At 46.0% G+C, this 23,424-nt stretch overlaps 1 protein-coding gene across 13 annotated transcripts in view; it reads left to right on the top strand.

The window, feature by feature from the left end:
- Positions 1-1,059: 1,059 nt before the first annotated feature.
- The window catches only part of ERI3 (ERI1 exoribonuclease family member 3), a 130,596-nt gene continuing 108,231 nt past the window's right edge, over positions 1,060-23,424 (top strand). For 8 of the 13 annotated variants that reach the window (XM_006052599.3, XM_006052600.3, XM_006052601.3 and 5 more), the window contains exons 1-3: positions 1,205-1,566; positions 3,986-4,061; positions 15,672-15,949. In XM_006052599.3, the coding sequence (XP_006052661.2) occupies positions 1,432-1,566; positions 3,986-4,061; positions 15,672-15,949 (489 nt within the window). In that variant the 5' untranslated portion in view covers positions 1,205-1,431. The other 5 variants (XM_044945099.2, XM_044945096.2, XM_044945102.2 and 2 more) reach the window with 5 other exon arrangements.

The following is a 23,424-nucleotide window of genomic DNA, read 5'->3' on the forward strand; positions in this document are numbered from 1 at the left end:
TTAGGAGACACAGGTCTCTGCTGATACTTATTTCCTGATTTATTCACAAACATTTAGTGTATGCCTGCTTTATGTCTGGAACTGTGCTGGGTATTACTTCACAGCATAAACAATATGCAAATAATGCCTATGTTAAAGGAGTTTACAGCCGTGGGGGAGAGACAAGAAAGAAACAGACAATTATAAAACCATGCCATAAATTCTGTAGGTGCAGAGCAGAATCGCCTAATCCACAATGTGGGATTAAGGTAGGCATTCCTTGATATGGGGATTACCAGGTTTTCCCAGCTCAGGTGGAAACCATATTAAGTTAAGGTCAGATCTCATGGAGGTGGTAAGGCCCAGAAATGACATCATTTTCTTAATTGAATATATTCAGATGGCAGACAGAGGGCTTGGTGACTGGAATTGGGCCCAGAAGACGGTTCCTGGTTGAGTGGGAGGCTGTCAAAGCCATCAGTGGCTTGGCCAAGGCTGGGATTCCGCAGCTCAGAACCTGGTACTCTTGAATTCCCAGAGAGGCATAACCAAGATGAAGAAATACATCTCTGGCTTTGGCCAGAGTTTCTTCCAGTTGACTGAAGTAATTGACTGTGGAAATTCTCTGCAGCTGAGGCCAGAATCCCTTTAACTCTTAAGTTCCCTGCGGAGCTGATCTGACCAACGCAGGTCCCTCTTCCTTGGGAAGGCCCTTCAGAAATCTAACCATTTTCTTCTTCGCCTTAAATCCCCCTCCTCTCAGGTCTTCCCCATGCTCCCATCAGAGAGGTAATGATAATAATGACTTGTTGAATGAACGACTCATGAGGTGATATCTAAGTACAACATGTCACCTTATGAACCTATACTCACCTCATGAGCATATTGGACGGTGGGAAAATGGAAGTGGGTTACCTGGGTGGTTCTAGGCCTCAAAAGTTCCGTTTTTTTTAAAAATTTCTTTCACAGCTCTGAAGTGAGGCCCCTTCACTTTCTTCTAAATACGTGCAATATCAAAACTACAAGTCCCACAAGGCCTGCCGAAGGGAGTCACCATCTTGGCACACCTTAGCGCGCATGTCGGCGGGAGAGCGAGCCTTCGGGGAGAAGAAGCCCCGCCCTCCTGCAGCCCATTGGTCGGAGGAGCCTGCGGCGGGCTCAGCGGTTGGCCACCGCGCCCGCCCGTCCGCCGCGTCGGCCGGGGTCAGAGTGCGCGGAGGTGAGTCGGTGTGTTGTGGACTCGTGGTGCTGGCTGCCGCTGTTGAGGCGGCCGGGAACGGGCGGTGGGGAGCGGGCGGAGCTGGCCCTGCCTCTGCCTGGCCGGCGCCGCAGTCGGCGCGGGCCGCGCCCGCCGCCGTAAACTGTCCTGAGCTTCTGCTCAGGCCGAGGGAGACGTCGGGGCCTGCACCTGGAGGGAGCCTGCCGCGCTGGCCCCGAGGAGGGGGCGTTGCCATGGCGACAGCCTCTCCCGCTGCTGACGGGGGGCGGGGGCGGCCCTGGGAAGGAGGGCTGGTCTCCTGGCCCCCTGCTCCTCCGCTTACAATCCCTTGGACTTGGATGGGCCCGAGTTGGGGGCAACATCCCGGGGTGGGTGATGCGGCGAGGCCCCCCAGATTGGGCCCTGGTAATGCATGCGGGGTGAGGGTCGCGGCGCGCAGTTTGGGCAGCCTGGGGTGCTGGCCCATGTGCTCACCCTGGATGCATATGGTCTACTGAAAAACGTTCAGGCGGAGAGGGAGAGGGGCAGGGCTTTGCAGGACAGGCTGGGTGAGGTGATTAAGCATGCTGACTTCTTACCTGGGGTTCCTTAGGAGAAAAAGAGGTTTGATCAAATAGGATAGAAAACTAACAAGGAGATGGTAGATAGAACATCCCCTTTACCCCATCTCCGACACACATACGCGCAGACACGCTAGGTTAGCAGTTTACGTCTTTGTAAATCTGTATCCGTGGTAGTAGTTATGGTGGAAAGAGTGAATAAAGGGCCTAACTTGGCTAGCTTCGTGTTTGCTTTTCCTGCAAATGCTCCAGCAACAGGTGTTTTCTTAAAAAGTCATGAACTTGGATTGGGGCTTGACTGCAAAGTCTTGCAAAATATAACTGCGTCTTGTTGACTTGAAAAATGCTGAACATGGCTCCTCGCTTGAATTCTGTCCTTAGGGCTGGATTTTGCAAACTGGTACTACCCATCATTGCCTCTGCTATAGGTTTCTGGTATTAGTTCTTGTCAGACATTTTATCAGCCTTCCCACTGAAGGGCAAAAAAACAGGAATCCCATTGGCTAAAGACTGTACACTATTTGAACTATAGTAGGTTGTGATTGGCCGAATGATTTTTGATTGTAGAGTTTCTACCAGAAATTGGCTTCATCAAAATCTGCTTTATTTGGACTTTATCATACACAGCATGCCTTGTTTTGGTGGGTTCATGCCTGGAGCTTAAGTATATTATACCTGAATTCCCTACCATTTAAAAGCCAATTTATAAACAGGGACTTGGAGTGTGACTCCACTAATGTGTGTGTCTGTGATCTTGGTTAGAAACCCACTTGGCTGCCTCTCCTCAGAGAGGTGGGGGTTGGGGGAAGGTAGCTGCCGGGAAGTGATTGATAAGGTTTCCTTTATGGATTCTGTGGTGCTTCACTGGAGCTCAGAGCACTTTGGCAACTTAAGCACTCCAAATTAAAAGCTCATTAACAATTCCTGCCCAAAGATCCTGTAAATAATCGGCTAGCTAGGTCACAGAGCTTGGCTGAGAGCTCTCCTTGCAACTTGAAATTTCCAAATAAAAGTGCTTTTATTCCCTTTCATTTTGAAAAGTGTTTTCTTTGTGGTGGGGTAAGTTGGTGAGTGGCATTTTCCTAGGGGATCTAAGTAGAATAAAGTGTTAAATGTGTAGAGTGGTAGACAGGAGTAGATTGGTTCCAAACCTAGGTGTTTCTTTGTGCAAGTGTGTTGCTTGCTGGCTTACAAGGGCACCTCTGCAATTTCTAGTCTTTTGGAAGATGTGATTAGTAAAAGGTGTAAGATTTATGTGCTATGAAGAGAAAGTATGGAAGATCTGAATTAAGTGATAAATATGATAGGTATCCATTGATGATTTGACTTGGGGTTTGGTTACCTTGACTTAGAACTTGAGGCAGACCTGCATGTATTCTGCAAGTGTTACCTGGTCTTTGTGGCCCATTTGCGATATAGCCTGTGGTTTTGCGGCAGTCAGTGCTTGCTCCAGTCCCTGCCTCAGTTTCTGAGTTATGAATATTGTCAGCTGTCACCAGTGTCCCCTCCTTGACTAGACTAGGATTCTGGATTATCCAGAGAGCCACCACTTCATGGCCATTTTTCTCAGTCCAGGCTCAGATATTTTAAATGTTTAGTGTCTCTAGGAGATAAACCTTCTTTGGAAGAAAAATATGCCACTGGAGAAAATGAAATTCATCATTCCAAAAATACATATGTTGACCATTGAAAAATGCAAGAGTTAAGGAGACCAACTCCCCACACAGTTGAAAAATCTGCTTATAACTTTTGACTTCTCCAAATTTAACTACTGATAGCTTTGACTGGAAGCCTTACTGATAACATAAGCAGTTGATTAACACATATTTTGTTTGTTATATGTATATGTACTTGCATTTAACACATTCATGACATCTTATTTTTTTCTTAAAATTTTTGGCATGTCTAGGCTGCTTGGCTTATCTGCAAGTTTTTAAATATTGTCAGTCATCTTAAAAAAAGTGTCCAGTATATTTATTGAAAAACACCCTAACATAGGAAGTAGGCCCATACAGTTCAAACCTCTGTTGTTCAGAGGTCAACTGTAGCTTCTGAAAACTCTGTACTGGTACTGTGCTTCTACATAGATAACTGTTATCCCAAAGTAGTTTGAGTTTAGGAGTTTGAAGTATAGTGTGGTTTTAAGTTGTTTCAAACAGCAGCCCCCTGGGGATATGATCATTTATATTGAAATAGACTTGTTGCAGAGATGTGTATTTATCCACAGCATTGGGGCTTTCCAGCTCTCACTGAACCTTCAGCATCCCCAGCGGCCAGTCTTGGCATCTTCGAAGTAAGGAGAGGTGAGAAATCTTATTGCATGGTCAAGTTTCAGCTTGATGTCTTCCTGATGAGTATTTGGGCTTGGGGGGAAGGGAGTGGGGACTGGTGCACACTTTAACTTTTCTGTAGTTTTTTCTGACAAAATACCATATGCTGAAAGATGACTGAAACTTATGCAAAGTTTATGAACTGGTGAGAGTTGGAGGTGGGGTATCCAGGCTTTCAAGTTCTGCCGTAATTTCTTTGTGGACATTGCACAAACACCTACTTGAAGTTCAGGAATGTTGAATAGAGCTGGAATAATTCTTTGTCCTAAGAAATACACATCTTAAGACATTAGGAAGGATCATATTTATTTGGTTTTTTATAAATGCATTTTACCAAGGCCTTTGGGATGTTGGTTTAATTTGGGTTGTGGATCACCTCTGGGTAGATGGTTAGTTCCAGCCTATTTCCATTTTATGAGGATTTCTGGGGCTGGCTAAAAAGTTATACTCTGTTGATTGATATCCAGGATTCAGAGGCTGTTTGTTGAATAACTGAGGTCCAGGCATTTTGCTTGGTGTTGGGCTTGTGGTGAACAAGACAACTGGTATCTCTGTCCCTAAAGAGCCTACATGGGAGAGACAGATAGTAAAGAAGCAGTTATGAGACCTCAGAGGGCTGTAACAGGGTAAGTATATGTGCTCTGAGAGGACTTAGAAGGAGCTCCAACCCAGACTGGTGGGTTCAGGGAAGGCTTTACAGAGGAAGTAACCTACTCAGCTAGAATGAAGATGTGAAGAATTAAGCGTAAAGGTCAGAGCTTTCTTGAGTTTGAGCAGCTGAAGTTCAGTGTGATCGAAACACACAGAACTCAGTGGGCAGGGGACAGGAGAATATGGTAAGAAATGAAGGAGAGGTAAGCAGAAGCCAGGGCCTTATCAACTCTTAGGATTAAATAGTGGGTAGAAAAGAAAGATTAGGTCAGCAAACTTTCTGTATAGGACCAGGTAGTAAAGAGTTAGCCTTTATGGGTCCGTGTCACAACGGTTTACTCTGTTGCTATAGCACAAAAGCAGCTATAGTATGAAAATGAATGAGCATGGCTGTGTTCCAGTAAAACTTGATAAAAACAGGTGGCAGCTGGATTTGGCCGGTGAACCAACCACTAGATCAGACCATCATAAAAGTAGTGAGAAGCCATTGAAAAGTTTTAAGCAGCAGCCTAATACTACATTTGTGTTTTGGAAAGTTTGCTTTGATTTCAATGTTCAATGTTAAGAATAAATTGGGATAGGCAGAGAGACCAGTAAGGAGGCTGTGGCAGTTACATATGGGTGACATTTTATATTCTTGCTACTGAGGCAATGTTTAGAGAACTAAAGATTGAGTACACCTGAATCTTTGCATCGATGTGTATGCTGTCCTCTTTACTAGTTTTCGGATTATCTACTTGAGCTTAAAGGGTATCTACCTGAGAAATTGTTGGCAATACCAGCTCCTATTTCACAGACCAGAAAAGATGGGTGGGAAGGACAAGTTGGTGTGGAATGCGTGAGAAGTTTTGGGACTCTTTTCTATTGAAAAAAGTGGGAAATGTAGCCTGGGAGAGATTTTAGTCTTTGGTCTCATAGCTTAATGTCAATTACTTTGAACTTCCTGAACTGTATACACAGAGGGGGACCCATGTTCCTAAGCTTCCCAGGATAGTGCCTTATTCTTTACATGTCCTACTCAGTCTCTCCTTTGTTTGCTTGTAGGAAACCGGTGACCTTTCTCTGGTTTTGAGAATGTCTCCTAGTTGAGTATGATGGTATGTGTCAGGTACAGGGACCAAATAAAGTATTTGTTGAGTGTCTGATGAATTGTCTTCCTCCTCCTACAAGCTCTGGTGTGCATTGCTGGAGGGAAGCCTGTAGGTTTCTGATAGCAGTGCTTATGTGACCTTGGGCAAGTGACTGACTTCTTTGAGTTTAGCTTTCATGTCTGTAAAATGGAAGGTTGGTTAAGGATTTGATGAGATGTAAAACTCCTAGCATGGTGTCCTTAACTTTTGTTATTAATAGTATTTTACACAGTTTTTTAAAAAAGCAGCTAGCAATCGGGTGACTTGGCCTTTGGCTTAGTACATTTGGGGTCCTCACAATTGTCATTGTGGCCATGTGATGGAAATGCAGCCTCTGGTGGAGGCAGCCAGCAGACAGGAGTAAATTATAATTAAGGCAAGACGCTGCTTTTCACAATGGAAAATTTTCAGACAGTAGGAGTCCCATACAGAATTCCAGAACTTTTCTTTGGGGTGGCCCGTTAGCCCCAGCACCATCAGTGAAGTGAACTGGGTGAGCAACTACCTGAGAGAAATTCATCAAAGTGTGACCAGTCATTTCTCCCAGTCTGTCAGGGCCATTTATTATTGTTGCCACCCTTGTGGCCCTTGTCTTTGTAACGTGCCTCTTGAATGTTTTTTTTTTTTAATTACTTTTCGCCACCCCTCTGGGAAGTGGGTCAGGTGGTCAGCGTTATTGTCCTTGCTCCACAAGTGAGGAAACTGAGGCCCGGGATGATTGAGTGTGCTGTCAGCTGGTGCGGTTGCCTCCCGATGAAATTGTGTGAGTTTATTGCTGTGATTTCTCTTCCTTTGAGTGAGAGGTGTACAGTTGATGCAGAACCATGGTCTGCTGCATGCCTTGTCCACATCTGCTCGTCTTGATCTGCGTCCGTTTATTCGCTTGGTCCTGTTGGGTTTTAATTGATGACTGCTAGGAACAGGCCTGCTGGGAAGCAGATTCCCTTTGGGTCATTGTTTTTAGACCAGCCCCCTTTGGGGACATTCTTGGGGGAGCCTTGGGTGACGAGAGATTGCTTTGATATGTTCAAAATTGTGCCTCGTGCCCCACAGCTACAGGTAAAATCAAAAGGCAGATAATTTATGGGAGTGTCAGAGCTGGCCGCTGGCACCTCAGGAGGCCATTAGTATGCCTGTTCAGACCCTCTGTGTCCTTGCCATTGATTCCTCTTTGCATGAGCTTGACTTGGGAAGCTGTAGATCTGTGGGTAGTGATTGGATGTGACAGTCCAAACACCGGTCCCTAAATTAATCCTTTTAATGGTATTCCCGCACCAAGGCAGTGCTGATTCACTCTCTCTAACTGGGGAGGACAGAATTGGTGGGGGGTGGGGGGGCAGGAAGAAGAGAGAAAGAAAAGAAGCTTTTCATGGTTCTTAGGCCCTGGTCTGTTCTGACATGTTCCAGTTCCAGAGCAGATGACATCGTAAGTCGTTCAAATGTTGCCTCCCACTTACTTTGTGCCTGGCTCTGTGCTGAGAGTACAGAAATGAATAAAACATGGTCCTTGCCCTTAAGGATCTAGGTCTAGTTCAGTGTTCCTCACACTTTTTAGAACTCATATACTCCTTAGATGGAGAAAAACTATGCTTTACTTTAATGCTACTTGGAATTTTAAAATGGTTTCAATGGTCCAACTTAAGTACTTTTTACACACACATACGTAACATATACCCCTACACCTATCTTCTATTATTCTCACCTGATGAAACTCCCTGAAAGTTCTCATCTCCCTGAAAATGACTGGTAAGAGGAGAATCAGGTGACTAAAATCTTACAATATAGTGAGATGAAAGTTAGGAAGTAGGAATAAACTGTGCTGCTGGATCATTTAAGCAATCAACTTTCTGACGAGGTGTCATCGAAAGTTACTAAAAGGGGAAGATTTGAGCTGGCTTTTGAAGAAGGAGCAGTAATTGCCTGATGAAAATGGAAGTACATTTCAAAACAGAGGGAGCAGCAATTGCCAAGGCACAGGTTTGTAAAAGGACACGTCCCGTTGAGGGGCCTGAGCACGAGCTGGTTGTCACCCCGCTCCCTGCCGGTTTCTTTGCTCTGTGAGACGGGCAGATTTGCTCCTATGGAACTGGGTTGAGGAGAGGCTTTGAGCTCGCTGTGCTGCAGTTGTTCTAATCCAAGACAGTGCTTCCTGTTTCCGCTTCTGTACCCAGGGCTGCAATTTGGTTTTCTTCTTAGAAACAAATTTGGGTGATTTGGACAGACTTAATTATTGCTTATGGTTGAGTTTCTTTTAGTTAAAGTCATATCTTAGCTCAGAAGAAAAACTACAGTTGATATGCATTGTTAGCCCCATGGCTGATGGGAGAATCAGCCAAGTGGAGACCGTGGGCCCTCAAATGTAGGAGAGGAGAACAGAGCCCTGAAGAGCTGAGTGCATCTCAGCCTTAGTGTTCTCGTGTGTGAAATGGGAATGCTGTTACCTATTTTGCTTGATGGTTGGGGGGCTTAAATGAGATGAAATATGCAAATTAACCACTGTAGTGCCTGGCTTATAGTAGATTTTCAGAAAATAGTAGTTTCCTTTTCTCTTTCTCCTGTATTAACAATAATTCCCTTTAACTGAGATCGTACTATTGTGTAAAGCACTTTGTACATATTATATGATCTAATCTAATCTTTATGAGATAGGCATTATTGTTGTAGCTATTATTACAAAGAACATGTGGTGGAGTTGGGATTTGAACCAGTGTTTGTCTCATACCAGCATTTTTAACAACTGCTTGTTTCTATTCCAGTTCTCCGTCTTGGAAGCAGGGAAGTAGCCAGTTCTGGGTACCTCCCCTCTGGGGTCAGATACTGTTCTACGAGTGTGGGAGGAGCTTAAAGGGATGAGGATACCATACCATACCCTGCCCTTTCTCCATTTCTATTCTGTTTATGGTGTGTTAGGAAACGAGCCTTTGCCCTCTTTTCTGTGCCACGGGGCACAGCTGACATGCAGGTCTTTGCAAAGAGAGGTTTCTCAGCCTTGGCCCCTTAGAGGAGTTGGCCCAAGTCACTGGATGTGGCTGAGGGTTAGCAAACAGCAGGCAAATCACAAACAGGCACTTCTTTTTTCTGTGCTGTCTTGAGTGGCTGAGATGGGCTAATTGAAGGGGAGAGGGAGCCTCCTATGGCTCGTGATGTTGCCGTCAGAGTTTTGTGTTCCTGAAGGTCTTTAGCGACTTTAGCTCTGCTGATAGTTTGGGTTTAGCAGCTGCTTCCGATGTTGGACAGATTCTCCCTAGCCTTGTCGTGGAGCTGAAGTAGCAAAAGCTCCAGGCCAGGAGGGTGGTGGGTTGTACGGAGGAGGAGCGTGTTTTGTTTGAGATGAGGACCAGCTTTAGAGTTCCTGCTTCCATTCTGCTTTGGGGCCATCAGAAGTCATGTAGAGGTTCCAGGCTTTTGTAGGTCTGTCAAGCTTTGTTGCACCTTCAGCAGACTAGGCCGAGCCCTCGGGCTGCTGGCCTCCACTGCGAGACTGCAGAAAAGCTGAGGGCGCAAGTGCTGGTGCCTGCTGCTTGTGTTGGGGCAGTGGCCGGAGGCGCGGAGCTGGGAGTTGGGAGTCCCAGCTTCTCTTCTTACCCTTACTTGCTCTGTGAACCTTGGACTGTTCTTTTCTCTTTCTGGGGCTCATTTTCCCTGACTGACTGGACTGTGTCTCCTCTTAGGTTTTCTTGCATCTTTGACAGTCTGTGATTTTCACAGAAAGTGCTCCAGCAGTAAGAATGCATTCATTAGACTGAACATTATGACTCTTGAAGGCATGCAGTTTATTTATATTTTTCCCAGGTTATTTTTAGCCACTTGAGGCAGGGCCTGTGACTGATGAGTTGCAGACAGGTGTTACTGTGTTCTTGAGGATGCCTCTGTGGCCCAGGTGCCCGAGTACTTGTGCTGCTGCAGGTCAGATTGGGGCAGGGACTTGCCCTGAAACTCGGTGCTGGGCATGCTGCGGCTGTCCCACGTGCTTCCAGTCACCTGGGCCCAGAACCTGCCTCAGTGCCCTGGGGTTTCTCTGGAATGCACCTCTGCCTCCCAGTCTGGCTCCCCCACCCCACCCACCAACGTGTGGCTTGTAGAATCTTAATTCCCTGACCAGGGATTGAACCCAGGCCCACAGCAGTGAAAGCCCTAAGTGCTAACCACTGGACCACCAGGGAACTCCCCAGTCTGGCTTTTTATGGAATGGGTTGAGTTCAGGGATGGTACAAACCCATACCCTCCCCAGAGATATCCCAAGTGGATGGGGAGGTGGGGTGGGAGTGGATCCCATATTTCATGACGGGCTTCTCTTCTTTTCTCTTCCCCAGGCTCCCCTGGCCTGCATGTGGATATTAAAGGATGGCCCCCTCCTTTCGCCCTTCCTTCCCCCTCCAGTAATGGAAGGCTATAAAATGTCTATTTACCCAAGACACCAGAATGACTCCTCTGTGGTTCCACTAATCTGGTGATTTGGTGCTTCTCTGGTCTCTCAGGTAAATACGGATCGAGGCTTTTTATAAAGGCATATTATTTCCCTCATTAAATGTGTGTTTTGGCACATGCGTTATTTACCTGACCGACAGTAATGGCTGCAGAGGAGCCATTGTGTCTGTTGTGTAAATACTCTACCCAGAGACGGTCCTCCAGGGGCTGTGGCGCGGGCCTGCGCCTCCGAATCGGGCTGTTTTCCCCTCCCCTGCCCCACTGGGAGGCTGGTCCCTTTATTTTGAGGAGAGAGAATCATTCATTTTCCTCTTTGCCATAGGCTACTTACTACCTTTAATTTGCTAGGAAAAGGAAATGGGTGTCAGAGTAAATGTGTGTAAATCTTGGTCTCGGGTGAAAGCTGGTGTGCAAATAGATATACAGAGAACATAAACGGTTCCTTTTGAGTTCCGCCTGTCAACTAGATTCTCATAGTCCCGGTTGATGATATAGGTTATCGACTTATATTCTGCAGACTTGTGACTGAAGTATAAAGACATCAACAGAAAGGGGAAATCCCTAAGATGTCAGCAGGTAGACAGGCAGGTGGGGCGCCTCTGCAGGGAGTGCAGGGGTGTTTCCGGAGCAGATGCTAGCAGTGGCAGGAGTGCCCAGTGAGGGGGCACTGGGCGGGGGCACTTAGGATGGAGACTGTGCATTGAGGGCTGGCTTTTGCCAGCCTCCGGGCAGCCTACCTTCTGTAGGCAGTACGGGATTATGGCTCCTTCATGTACCGTTCCTGTTGCACTTTTTTTTTTTCTTTTTAATAACATTGCATGTGGCTTACATTTTTTTTTTTAAAGTTTGAAATAGGCCAGATTTATATAAAGTTAGAAGTACAGTACAAAGAATTTTTTTTCCTGAACTGTTGAGTTGCCTACCTAACACTCCATCACCCTAAATACTTTGCATGTATTTCCTACGTGCAAGGACACTCTCCTACCTAACCGTAGCACAACCATCAAAATTAACATTGATATGTTGCCTCCATTTAATCCTCAAACCCCATTCAAGTTTTGCCAGTTGTCCCAATAATGATCTTTGTAGCAAAATGATCCAGTTCAAAATCATGCATTGCATTTAGTTACCAGGTCTGTTTAATCTCTTGTAGACTTTTCCCAGTAAAATTTCCTTGATATTCATGACTTTGATACTTTCGAAGATTACAGGCTGGTTATTTTGTAGAGTGTCTCCCACTTAGGGTTTCTCTGGTATTTCTCATGATTCGATTCAGGTTATGCATCTAATGCAGGAGACCCTGGTTCGGGAAGATCCACTGGAGAAAGAATAGGCTACCCACTCTAGTATTCTTGGGCTTCCCTTGTGGCTCAGCTGGTAAAGAATCCGCCTGCAATGCGGGTGACCTGGATTCGCTCCCCGGGTTGGGAAGATCCCCTGGAGAAGGGAAAGGCTACCCATTCCAGTATTCTGGCCTGGAGAATTCCATGGACTGTACAGTCTATGGAGTCACAAAGAGTCAAGCGGCCCTATGAATCACGTCATAGACATGATTGAGCGACTTGCACTTCATTTCATGCGTCTTTGATAGAAATATCACAGAAATGATGCTTTGATTTTCTCATTGCATCCTATCATGTGATGCATGATTTTGATTAATCCCCTTATTGATGTTCATTTTGTTCACTGGATTGGGGAGATGTCTGCTAGGCTTCTGCACTGTAAACTTACTCCCTGTTAATAAGCATTCTGTGGGTAGATACTTTGGAACTATGTGAATTCCCTTGCCAAACTTTAACTTTTAAAATTATTCATTCATTTATTTTTATCTTAAGGCCTCATGGTTTCCTTTTTTTATTCAGTGCATAATAATCCATTAATATTATTTACTTGCCGGTGGAAGCCCCTTCAAGCTGGCTTCTGCATCCTTTGAGTGTCTCCCTGCTTTCTGGCACAACAAGATGTTCTAAGCTCATCTTGTGCTTTCTCTGCTGTGGCCCTGGAATCGGCCATTTTCTCCAAAGAGTGTTGTTTCTCCCTGGCCCTTCAGTAAACAGAGCTAGAAAATATGTATGCTGCTGCTGCTAAGTCGCTTCAGTCGTGTCCGACTCTGTGCGACCCCATAGACGGCAGCCCACCAGGCTCCCCCTGTCCCTGGGATTCTCCAGGCAAGAACACTGGAGTGGATTGCCATTTCCTTCTCCAATGCATGAAAGTGAAAAGTTAAAGTGAAGTCGCTCAGTCGTGTCCGACTCCTAGCGACCCCATGGACTGCAGCCCACCAGGCCCCTCCGTCCATGGGATTTTATGTATACGTGTGTCTATATATTTGTGTGTAGATATATACTCATCCTAACATTTACATCTAGCTTTATTTTTATAGCATATATGTCAGAAACCTTGAGTTCAACTCCAATTCCAGTTGAAGATATTTCCAGTTCCACTTTGATATACGGATGTTTTTCCCTTTCCATATTAACAGTGAGAAGCCTGGTCCCATTACCCTTAATGCAATCCCCTTTTGGATCAGTCCCTCTGTATGTAACTAATCTCCCTTTGTTGCCACTGCTCTTTCCCCTCTTGGGTGTTTCTTTTACCTACCCGTGGCTCCCACATCAGGCTGCTCTTCCCTCTCTCCCAATGGATGCCCTTCATGCCCGACTAGGGCTGTGATGTGCTGCATCACACCTTCCTGCCTCTTTATGAATGCTGATACCTACCCCCCACCCCCCAACACACATACTCTTCTGTTCCTCCCACTGCAGCTGATGGAGACTTTTACTTTCCTCTTCTACAATTAATGGCTCGAAAGCTATTAGACTGAATTTTGTAGGAAGAGAAGAGCTGTCTTCTTTTTCTTGACTTGAGTTGAACTTGATTTTTAGAGGTAAGGGAAGTATGGAACCCAGTGACTGCATACATGTGGAGGCCTGGTCTAAAATTTTTTTTAATTTTTCAAAATTATTTTTTTATTGTGGTGTAGTTGTTTTACACTGTTGTGTTAGTTTCTGCTAAACAGCAGAAAAGTTAATCAGCTATATGTATACATAGATTCCCTCTTTTTTGAATTTCCTTCAGAGACTTTTTACAAGAGAGAAGCTTTGTGATGTGGGTGAAATCAGTTGAGAAAGGAAGCCTTGGCCATTGTGAGGACCTCTGGCTGTCACTGTGTTGTCCACGGCAGGGGATAGGGCATGTATAGTAATGGTATGGGAGGTCTAGAGCAGTCAGGGGATGCAGAAGACGTTGATGCTACTCTGAGATTGCCTTATGCATTGGGTTTATAGGCGCCAAGTATGGGGGTCCTGGGTTGGCCAGGTGTGCATAACCCAACAGGATGATAGTAATAATGGTAAACTAATCCTTACTGAGCCCTTTGTGCCAAACCCTGCTCTCATTTCACTCTCATTTAAGGAGTAGGAGCTGCTATTGTCATTTTACAGGTGAGGAATCGAACAGAACTTGCCCAAAGTGCCAAATAAGTGGTAAAACCAGGATTCAAACCCAGAAGTGCTCCTTAATCACGATGCTTAATTGCCTGCAGTATTTGGCAAGTTGGGTCTGATTGACCATAAACACTTGACGTAGTATATATACACTGGAAAACATTAAAACTTTCAAAAGTACTTATACGTGGCCTGACTTTGAGGACTTAGAGAAGAGTTCTAAGGCACTGAGGGACTTTGAATCCAAACTAGAATGTATAATCTGAGCAGACTGGTGTCTCCCATGTCAGCAAGGCTTCCAGTACTGTTCAGGAGTGGGTGACGTGGAGAGTTATTTTGGATTCCAGCTTTCAAAGGAGTGTTGGCCTGTTTGCCTTTCCAAGGGATTCCATAATGAAACTCAAGCCAGCCTTTGTCTGTCCCAGGCTCCGGATCTGGGCTGCGGGATCGGGCTGCGTTTTTGGAGAGGCTGTGAAGCCACGGTGAAAACAAGCACTGTGCTTGTTCTGGGATCATGAAGAACTTAAAATACTTTCCAGTCCTAGTTCTACATGGGCTCTCACTATGGGAATAGGCAAATTGTGGACCCACACAGCATATAAACACGCAGGCAAGTTACTGTAGGTCAGTTTGTGTGTCACAGGAGAGCTGGGATGAGAAGAAATACTTGGCATTGTCTGTGTTCACTCAGGTGGTCGTAACATCGTTGCCTTGAGGGTGCGCTGGACTTCCCGGCTGCTGACCGCCTCCACGCTACAGCAGGGAGCGAGTGCCCACTGCAGTCTTTCAGAGACAAGCTTTTGGCTCTGTCAGAATGGGGCTTCAGAAAGCTTAAACTGTGGCTGTTTCCATATTGAGCAGCAAGATTTCTTGTTTTACTTTGAGGATTAAAGTTGAGGGAATTGGAGTATTGGGTATGAAATGGGAAAAACACAAAATTTCTGCTTTATTCCTCTTTTTTTTTTAAGGAAGCTTGAGTTATTTGTGAGTAAAACTTAGGCTTTGATTTTTATATTTTGTTAGCCCTCTAAGGAGCAGAGATTCTGCAAATTTAAAGGGCAAACTTGAAAAGTGATTTGGAATTTTTTTTTTTTTTTTTTTTGCACATGTTCACTCAGAAAACTTTACTAGATTTTTAGCAATGCTCCCATTACTGCCACATCTGGGTTTTCTCTTTTTCTTCCCTATTTAAAAAAGTCCTGCAGTCATTCAAGGCCTCTAGTAGAGAGTCTAAAGGCAGGGGAGGGAAAGGGCTGAGGCTGTTGCCAGCTGTGCTCTGCAGGCGTCGTTCATTCCCCCAGGCGCCCCTTACTGTCTGGGGACTGGGGAGTCACCAGACTATGGTGAGCAAGCTCCCTGTGATGACTCCGCCTGCTTTCCAATTGGAAGAAGGGAGGCGGGCATATGGAGATGGCAAGATACAGAAAGGAATGCCAGGGGCAAGTGGCTTGGACTGTAGCTGAGGACAGAATCCTGGGCATTTTCTGCTGTTGGTCTGAGTCTACTTAGCGCCCAGGACTGGTTCAATGGGGTCACCCCCGGTTACTTTGGGAAACTTAGCTTTAGTGTTAACTGTTGCCACCTGAGACGTGACCACAGCATTTTTGTCTCTCCTCTCTTTTGAACTTCAGAGCTCCACTTAAAGATCAAGGCCAGTGCTGCATCTTGTTTTGAGATGGTCTGGGAGACTCAGAGCTGTCATAATGCTGTGGGAGCCAATGTTTAGGGTCTTGAGCTTCAGTCATGAATACTGGGATTTAGAAAAGGGGCACAGAAACACTGGGGACTGGTTCATGTTGTCTGAATATTTCTGAAGACTAGATGGAACAGGGCCACGGTGGGAGGGAGTAACCCAGACTCTGTTCTTTTTTTTTTTTCCTCTTTCTTCTCCTTTCTTTTTTTTTTTTTTTTAACTTTCCTCCCCTAAGTTTTAGATGCTTCTGGATGTTCAATGCTAGCACCTTTACAGACTGGAGCAGCTCGATTTTCTTCATATTTGCTTTCAAGAGCAAGAAAAGTGCTGGGCTCTCACTTGTTTTCTCCTTGTGGTGTTCCGGAGTTCTGCTCCATATCCACCAGAAAGCTGGCGGCCCACAGCTTTGGCGCATCCATGGCGGCAATGATGTCCTTCCCTCCCCAGAGGTATCACTACTTTTTAGTGCTGGACTTTGAGGCCACGTGTGACAAGCCACAGATTCATCCTCAGGTAACTGTTGCATCATTGCTTCAGCAAAGGTGGGGTGGGCAAGGAGGGAGGGAGGAGAGACTGGCTTTCTGGGACGCAGAGGCACTTTCTCTTGTCTTCTTGGCTTTTAGCTACACATCTGGAGTTCCTGCCTAAGAAGCAAGACTTGCCTCAAGCATCCTAGGGCGAGGCAGACCTGAGAGGCCTCGAGGCAACTGGGCACACTGTTTCTCTCTGGTCTCAGCCTTTGAGAGTCAAAGATTTCCTTCTGTCCCATCCTTCCTCTCTCCTTTCCCTTCCCTCCTCCCTTCTCCTGCTGCTGCTGCATGTTGTTGTAAGGAATACTGTGTTAGTCAGCCTCTAAGATGGCTCCCAGTGATCCGTGCCTTCCCATATTCCCCCCTGTGGTAGCTCCCCTTCCACACTGAATCAGAGCTAGCCCTGTAGAGTCAGTAGAGCAGCGCGGAAGACACTGCCTGAGTTCTGAGGCTCAGTCATAAAAAGCGTCGCAGCCCACCTTGCTCTTTCGGATCACTTGCTCTGGAAGAAGCCAGCCACCATGCTTTGAGGACACTCAGGCAGCCCTGGGGAGAGGTGCATGTGTACAGGAACTGAGACTGTTAGCTAAACGCCAGTACCAACTCGCTAGTGATGATTCCTGGCCCTGTCTCGAAGTGAATCTGCCAGCCCCAGTCAAGCCTTCAGATAGCTACAACCCAGTGGACATCTGACTTTAACCTCAGGAGAGACCCTGAGTCTGACTGACCAGCCGAGCCACTCCTGAATTCCTGGCTCAGAAAAACTGTGAGAGAATAAATGATTATTGATGTTTTAAGCCACTAAGTTTTGGGATGATTTGTTACACAGCATTTGATAACTCAACCATTGTTGCACTGTTGGAAAGGAACATTTCTTGCTTTTTTTTCCTTGATTACCAGCTGTGTTTAGGGATCTTTTACCTTTTAAGGCAGTGCTGCTAGGAAGCTTGGATTAGCAGCAAGAGACTCGTGCACCTGTGATACTGGAGTGCTTGGTATTTGCTTTGGGGGTGTGCCTGGGGGTTGATATGGCAGCTCATCATAGTGTGGGGGTCCTGGGTGTGCCTGACTCTAGAACTGTAACTCTTCCCTGTAGGGCTGGATTATCAGGTGTGTAATTTGGGGCTGTGTAGACATGTTGGTCTGGGAGTAGCTTTTAGTAGTTAGAGGAGGAGAAGAGGATGGTAGGAGCCCTGCAGAGGTGAACTGGGTTCATTTCTCATAGTTTGTTTTTTCCCAGGAAAGGCTTCTATCTTTAGATGGGAGATTATTTTCCAGAAAGCAGGTACCACAACGCTTTTACCTTCCCCTACTCCTCTCTTTCCTATTCTCCCTTAAGCTAGTGGTCTACTTTGGGAAAGGACTGAAAGTAGGCGTGCTGAGGCTTGAGAAGACAGGAGCTGTATGAGGAGAGCATCCTAGGAAAAGCAACTTTGCGTGAAAGGGAGGACGGCCTGGGAGCTGCCTGAGCCACTTATTTTCTCAGCCTCTTGCTCCTACCCACGCTGTAGAGTCATCCTCTCCACCTCCCCAACCTACTGGAGATTCTGTGATGGGTGTGCTTGGGTGGTGGGTGGGAGTCTTGGTTACATAGATTCTCTGGAGTTGAGAATCAGGAAGCCATACCCCAATATGCCATATTATCTCCCTTGCTGATGATTTCAGTCACTGAGTAAGCCCAAGCAGGACCTGAGTCTAAAAATCTAACACATCCCTATTGCACAGGATTCAGCCCTCTTCTGAAGCCTCACGGTTGCTGGGTACCTTCTCGATGACATTTCCTGCTTTCTGCTTCCTGACACCTGCCTGAGTATGTTTGTTTCTGAACTTTTCAGTTAGATTATATGGTGAGATAATGATGTAGCTTTGTTCTCTTGTTCTCCAGAGGATTCTGCCAATGTTATTGAAGATGAAGCTTGATTCATGTCTCAGTTTGGTTTGTCAGTATTACCTTTCATTTCTCTTTCAAGGACATTGTTCTTTTAATTTTTTGTTCTTTTTATTAATTGATTGCAGTGCTGAAAATGTAATGCAGTGCAGACTTAAGTCACTTGTATCACCAACTTCCTTCCCAAGAAGGAAGAAACCTTCTGGACCCAGTTTGAGGTTGGGCTTCCTGTTGTTCACCAGGATCTGAGCCTAATTAAAGATTATCTCCAGAGTCAATGAACCCTGATGATGTGATTCCAAGGGCACTTAAGGAATTGGCTGTCCTGGTTCATTATTAGCAAAGCATTAGCTGTTGCTGTAGAGAACTCAGGAAGAAGCATTCGCTGTCTTGCTTATCTTTAAAAGGCGAATACGAATGATCTTGGAAATTATAGACCCGTTAGTTTACTGTGATTCCAGAGAAGATACTTGACCTGATCGTCAGATAATCAATCAGCAAACAGCTAGAAGAGCATAGGGTACTGAGTAATAACTTACATGGGTTTGTGAAGAAGAGCAAATCCTGTCAGATCAATCTAACTTCTTGCTGTGACATAGTGATGGATTTGAGTGGATCTAGGGCAAGTGATAAATGTAATGCATCTCTACTTCATTAGGTCTCTACAATGCTGTGATCAACAGGTAGGAAGGTGAGTTTGGGGCCAGACAGCTCTGTTGTTGAACCAGACCGCTCTCAGGAAGGGGATGGGTGGCCCAGAGTGACTTGAGACTTACTGTTATTGGCAACTTAAAGCCCTCCTCTCTCTCTGAAAACAAACAAACAAAATCTGCCTTAAAGTTTGCAGGTGGTGGAGTCCTGACAGGATTCAGAGAAAGTTGGAAGGTGGATTGGAAAAGTTGTCAGTCCCAGATAACGCTGTGTCCTTCCACTGAACTCTTCACAGGTCAGGTTCTCATTATAGCCTCTACATTGTTTAGGTCTTTTGGTCAACATGGCTAGTGAAGGAATTGGAGAGAAGCTTAGAATAAAAGGAACAAGAATCATTAAAGGCACAAAAATTAAGACTTAGAAAAAAAAAATTTAATATACTTTTAGTGACTGATTTTTTTGTCCAAACTGGGAAGGAGTTGTTCCAAGGAGAATGATAATGACTTGCTCTTTGTTTTAATAAAGACCAAAAAAGAATTTGAATGGGAGCAGAAAAGATTGAGATTTGGGATGAGCGTCTGCTTCTAGATATGACAGTGAAAGAACCTGAATATGTTGTACAGGTTTGGTCAACTCTCCCTAGTGGCTTGGTGACTGTCCACCTGCAGAGATATTTCATGAGCAAGGTCTGCATGCCTCCTGGGGATGCATTTGGACTGTGAATCAGAACCACCCCAGCTCCTCTCCTGCCTGGCTCCCAAGAGTTGAACTCTTTGAGAATGCTTGAACACAGTGCACTTCTGATTCTTCTGGGAGTGTATCATATCCCTCATTTGTGTAGGAGGCAGGAACAAGTTTTGGGCCAGGGCCTCTCTGGAGTCTTGGCGTGGGTTTCATTTCTCTCATCTGTGTCTGCCATTCAGAAGTCCCTGAGTCAGCTTGTAGGGACTATCCAACAGGATTGCCACCATACAAACGGACAGGCACAGACTCAGTTGTACTCAACAATACTGATTGTAAATGTCGTAAAACATCTGGTATTTTCCATTTGTCATAATTTTTGCTGTTTACTTTTGTACTTTGTTCAGATTGCTGAAACTGGAATGGTTGGTTTGCCAGTAACAGGCTTTCACCTTTCTGGTATTTGCACTCATTTTGTTTTATGTGTTTTGATTCAGATTGACATGATAGGTATAGGTTGAATATGAGACTATTTTTCATTTGAAAATATTTTTTCACGTAATTTAGGTGGATTACCATGTTTTAGAGACTCTGAATGTGAGGTGTACAATTCCTTTCTTGCCTCAGGAATTGTTTCTTGACGTGAAAGTGGGTTTTTATCTGGTTGAGAATTGTGACTGCCTTGTCCTCAATCAGCGAGAGTTCACATTGCTCATTTTGGTGTGGCTGTGCGTCAGATGACGGCGGCTGTGACCCTGAAGCCCCGGGAGCAGCCTGAAAGCTTTGGTGGGAACTGTAATTGTGCCGCTTTTAACCTGGGGGCAAGTCCTCTCACCACCTCAGTGTTCAGAAAAGCTCGAAGCAGATGTAAGTGAGGGAAATGAGGTGTAGGCCACAAAACGTGGGGAGGAGGAAGTAACCTGGGCCGTCCGGATGGCCAGGGAGGGGCAGCCCAGGGCTCCGATCTGGGAGCACACGTTCCGGCTGCCCCCTCCCCACCTCCCTGAGTTTGTCCATCAGGCTCGGTCAGGCCCCGAGGTGCAGTCTTTTCCTCGCTGCTCCGCGGCAGCCCCACTGACTGTTTTCCTTCCCATCTGTATTCAAGTGCCCAGAACTTGGAGAAAAATGACCTTTGGGGTTGAGGTTTTCTAGTGTTTGCTCTTTGTCCGCAGGGGCTTTTTTTTTTTTTTTTTTTTTAAGGAAACCTTGAAGAGATTCCATCTGCATTTTGAGTTAGAACTATGAGTAAAGGCATTTCTTTTTTATAGAAAGTTGTCCAGATGCTGGGTTATTTGGGGAGGGCAGGGTTGGGGGAGGGTTGATGGTGACAGGAGAAGGGATAATATAGAAGAGGGGCATTTGGTGGATTTTTGGTGTGATTTGAAGCTGACTCCTCATTATTAGTCTTGTGAAAGAGACATTTTGGAAAACTTCACAGGAAATTGATTGCTATCCCTACAAATCACACTGTATTGGTCTCCTCCTCCATTTGAGGCTGAGCAGCAGGAGGCCTCTACCCCCTCTATCCGCCCCCCTACCCACCCACCTGATACACACACATTGCTGTTGCTCTGTATTCAGCTTCTTCCCTTCTCTGCTCCTGGTTCCTGCACTTTGCAAGTGGATGGAAAGGTCATTCCCTAGAGAAAGAACTCACCCCTTCCTTGCCTTTCACTCGTCCTGGTCCAGGTTCCTCCAAGTGGGAGGGGTCGGGTCAGGCTCTTTAGCAGGAAGGCCCAGTTGCTGGGTTGCGGTCCATCTGCCCATGGCCCCAGTCAGCCCGCCTCCTTTTTCTGTACAGACAGGCGAAGGCGCTGACGCTGTTCTATTCTTCTAAACTGGGAAATGAAATGCAAAACCGACGTTAATGTAACATTATGGTTGAGATTAAATGCACCAAAATCAGGAAATTCAAAGTTATGCTTCCCACAGCAACTATAACTCAGCCTCATCTGGCGTGTGTAGTATTTTGTGTTAGTGCGGATGGTGTTATATGTTAAGACATTAAAGTTAACACCATAAGCAGAGCACAAAATGCTTGAGGGGGCTGAGTTATGATGACTGTGTGAGCCGTAAGTGTTCTTGCATAGGCTCTCAACTCCTGGAATAATTTTTCCCCTGCCCATCAGACCAATTATTGCCTTTCTTCTTAGTTATATGTCTGCTTTAGCACATCTCTTCTTCCAGGGTCACTATAAATGAATTTCTCTATTGGTGGCCAGTGATGGGTGGGAATGGCAGCCCACTAGGCCCTTTTGTCCTTTTTCTTGCTGCTTCCGTAAATGTGGTGCCTCCCCTGCCCCCTCCCCAGGTTCCCCCTCCACAGGCTGCAGTTTCCTGGTGGTCCCTCATCGGGATGGGCCTCCCAAGGCTCTCACTGTGGCTCCTCACTAGTGCTCCCTGAATGGGAACAAGCATTTGCTGTGTCCGGGTCCGGTCCCTGTTCAACTTCAAGTGAAAGCCGAATGGCCCTTCTTTATTCGGAGCAGACATAGCAATGTAAAAGTAAAATATACATCTCGGGAGCCGAGCACTGGTGCATGGTGGCGCTCTCTTGTGTGTTTGGCATAGCAGAGGTACATCGAAGTGGGTTTATTTGCACTATTCAGTCTGCTTCTCTACCTTCCTCAGGGTTTATACCTTTAACCTGCCATAGTGTGTAGTTAGGCTCTGGAGTTGCCTGGGGGTGGGACCAGGAACTTTCCTTGGGAAGAAGCGCTGGGTCACGGGTAACAAAATCAACCACGTAATTTAGTGCAAATCAGGAGACATTTCCCCCAGCCTGTTATTATCTGGTGGCCTCTCCAGGGCTGAGACAGGTCTTGGAATGCAGATTTTGTTAGACACTGGGCTAAGGTTGGTGGTGGGGAAGAGCTCTAAAGAATGGGGCCATTGATGAATGGTGAATGAGATCAGGGATTGTAAACTAACAGTGACACTGAGCTGCCTTTTAAGGTTTTTGTTGGACATGACAAAACCAACCAAGTCCGTAAAAGAATAGGGAGGACCTCATGGTAACCACCTTAGAGGCAATGAAAAAGCCTCTTTTCACTCTCTGGATAAAAACTTCAACCTCTATGTTAGATGCCAGGATATAAAAACAAGAAGTGGTCCCTACCCTCCAAGGGGCTCATAGTCAAGGAACATGATAACCACCATCGCCTGGGTGAGTACTTGGCACAGTGGGCGCACAGAGCAGGGGAACGGTCAGCCCTGCTTCTGGAGGGGTCTCATAGCTCCTCATTAAGGAAAGTCAGGAGGTCAGAAGTGCCAGGTGGACCCGAGGGCTCTCAGAACTGCTGTAGCAGGAACGAAAGAAGGTGCTCACAGAATGCGCCAGGACCAACTGACCAAAGTCTGACAAAACTGAGCTGGATTGCAAGCTTGCTTATGTGGTAGTTGAAAATGAGGGAGAGGGAGAATGAAGACTTTGAACCGGGGCAAATTTTTTTTTTTTTTTCCTGTGCCACGTGGCTTGTGGGATCTTTCAGGCCCCAACCAGGGATTGAACCCAGGCCCTGAAAGCATTGAGTCCTAACCACTGGACCACCAAGGAAGTCCCAGAACCCAGCCAATGATTTCAGCATTTGGCTAGTATGATTGTATCATTAATATGGTATTTTTCACATTCAAGAACATCAATGAGACTATGAAAGCTAAAAAGGTTTAAGAGAATTTTATGCAGTAAAAGTGTGAGAGGCAGAAGGGTGAGGGTCAAATAGAAACATGTGAGCTAAGGCCCTGAGGCATTGTCAGGGAGCTGCCCTAGAAGGTGGCACTGGGCTGGGCTGTGAGGTCTCTAGGGAGAGGCAAGGGCTAGGGGACGACATCACTCCCGACCCCCTGCTCCCAGTACTGGCAGTTTGGATCTGAATCTGCTAGGCATCCCATGGGAAGACCTCCTTCCATAAACTGGGGCGGTTTATACCCTTCAAACAGATAAATGGCTAGCTGACTTAACACTGAGAACAGAAGGAAGGAGGGAAGGATTAATGAAGAGGCAGGAGGAGAGAAATGACTCACTATAGACTGGAGAGGGTGGAAGGTGGGGACAAAATGAGCTGTTCGTCTGAGCAGCAGCAACAGGTAACAGCCACAGAAAGAAAGCTGGTGCTTTGGGAAGGGGGAGGGGGCGTGAAATCCTGAGGAACATTTAGGGTTGGTCTTGGGCTTCCCTTCACTTCTCCCTGCCCCCGTCCTGTCTTGTTTTTCCTCTCGCCTGTGTTGATTACATTTCG

Source organism: Bubalus bubalis, chromosome 6 (genome assembly GCF_019923935.1).
Source record: "Bubalus bubalis isolate 160015118507 breed Murrah chromosome 6, NDDB_SH_1, whole genome shotgun sequence".
Classification (NCBI taxonomy): domain Eukaryota; kingdom Metazoa; phylum Chordata; class Mammalia; order Artiodactyla; family Bovidae; genus Bubalus; species Bubalus bubalis.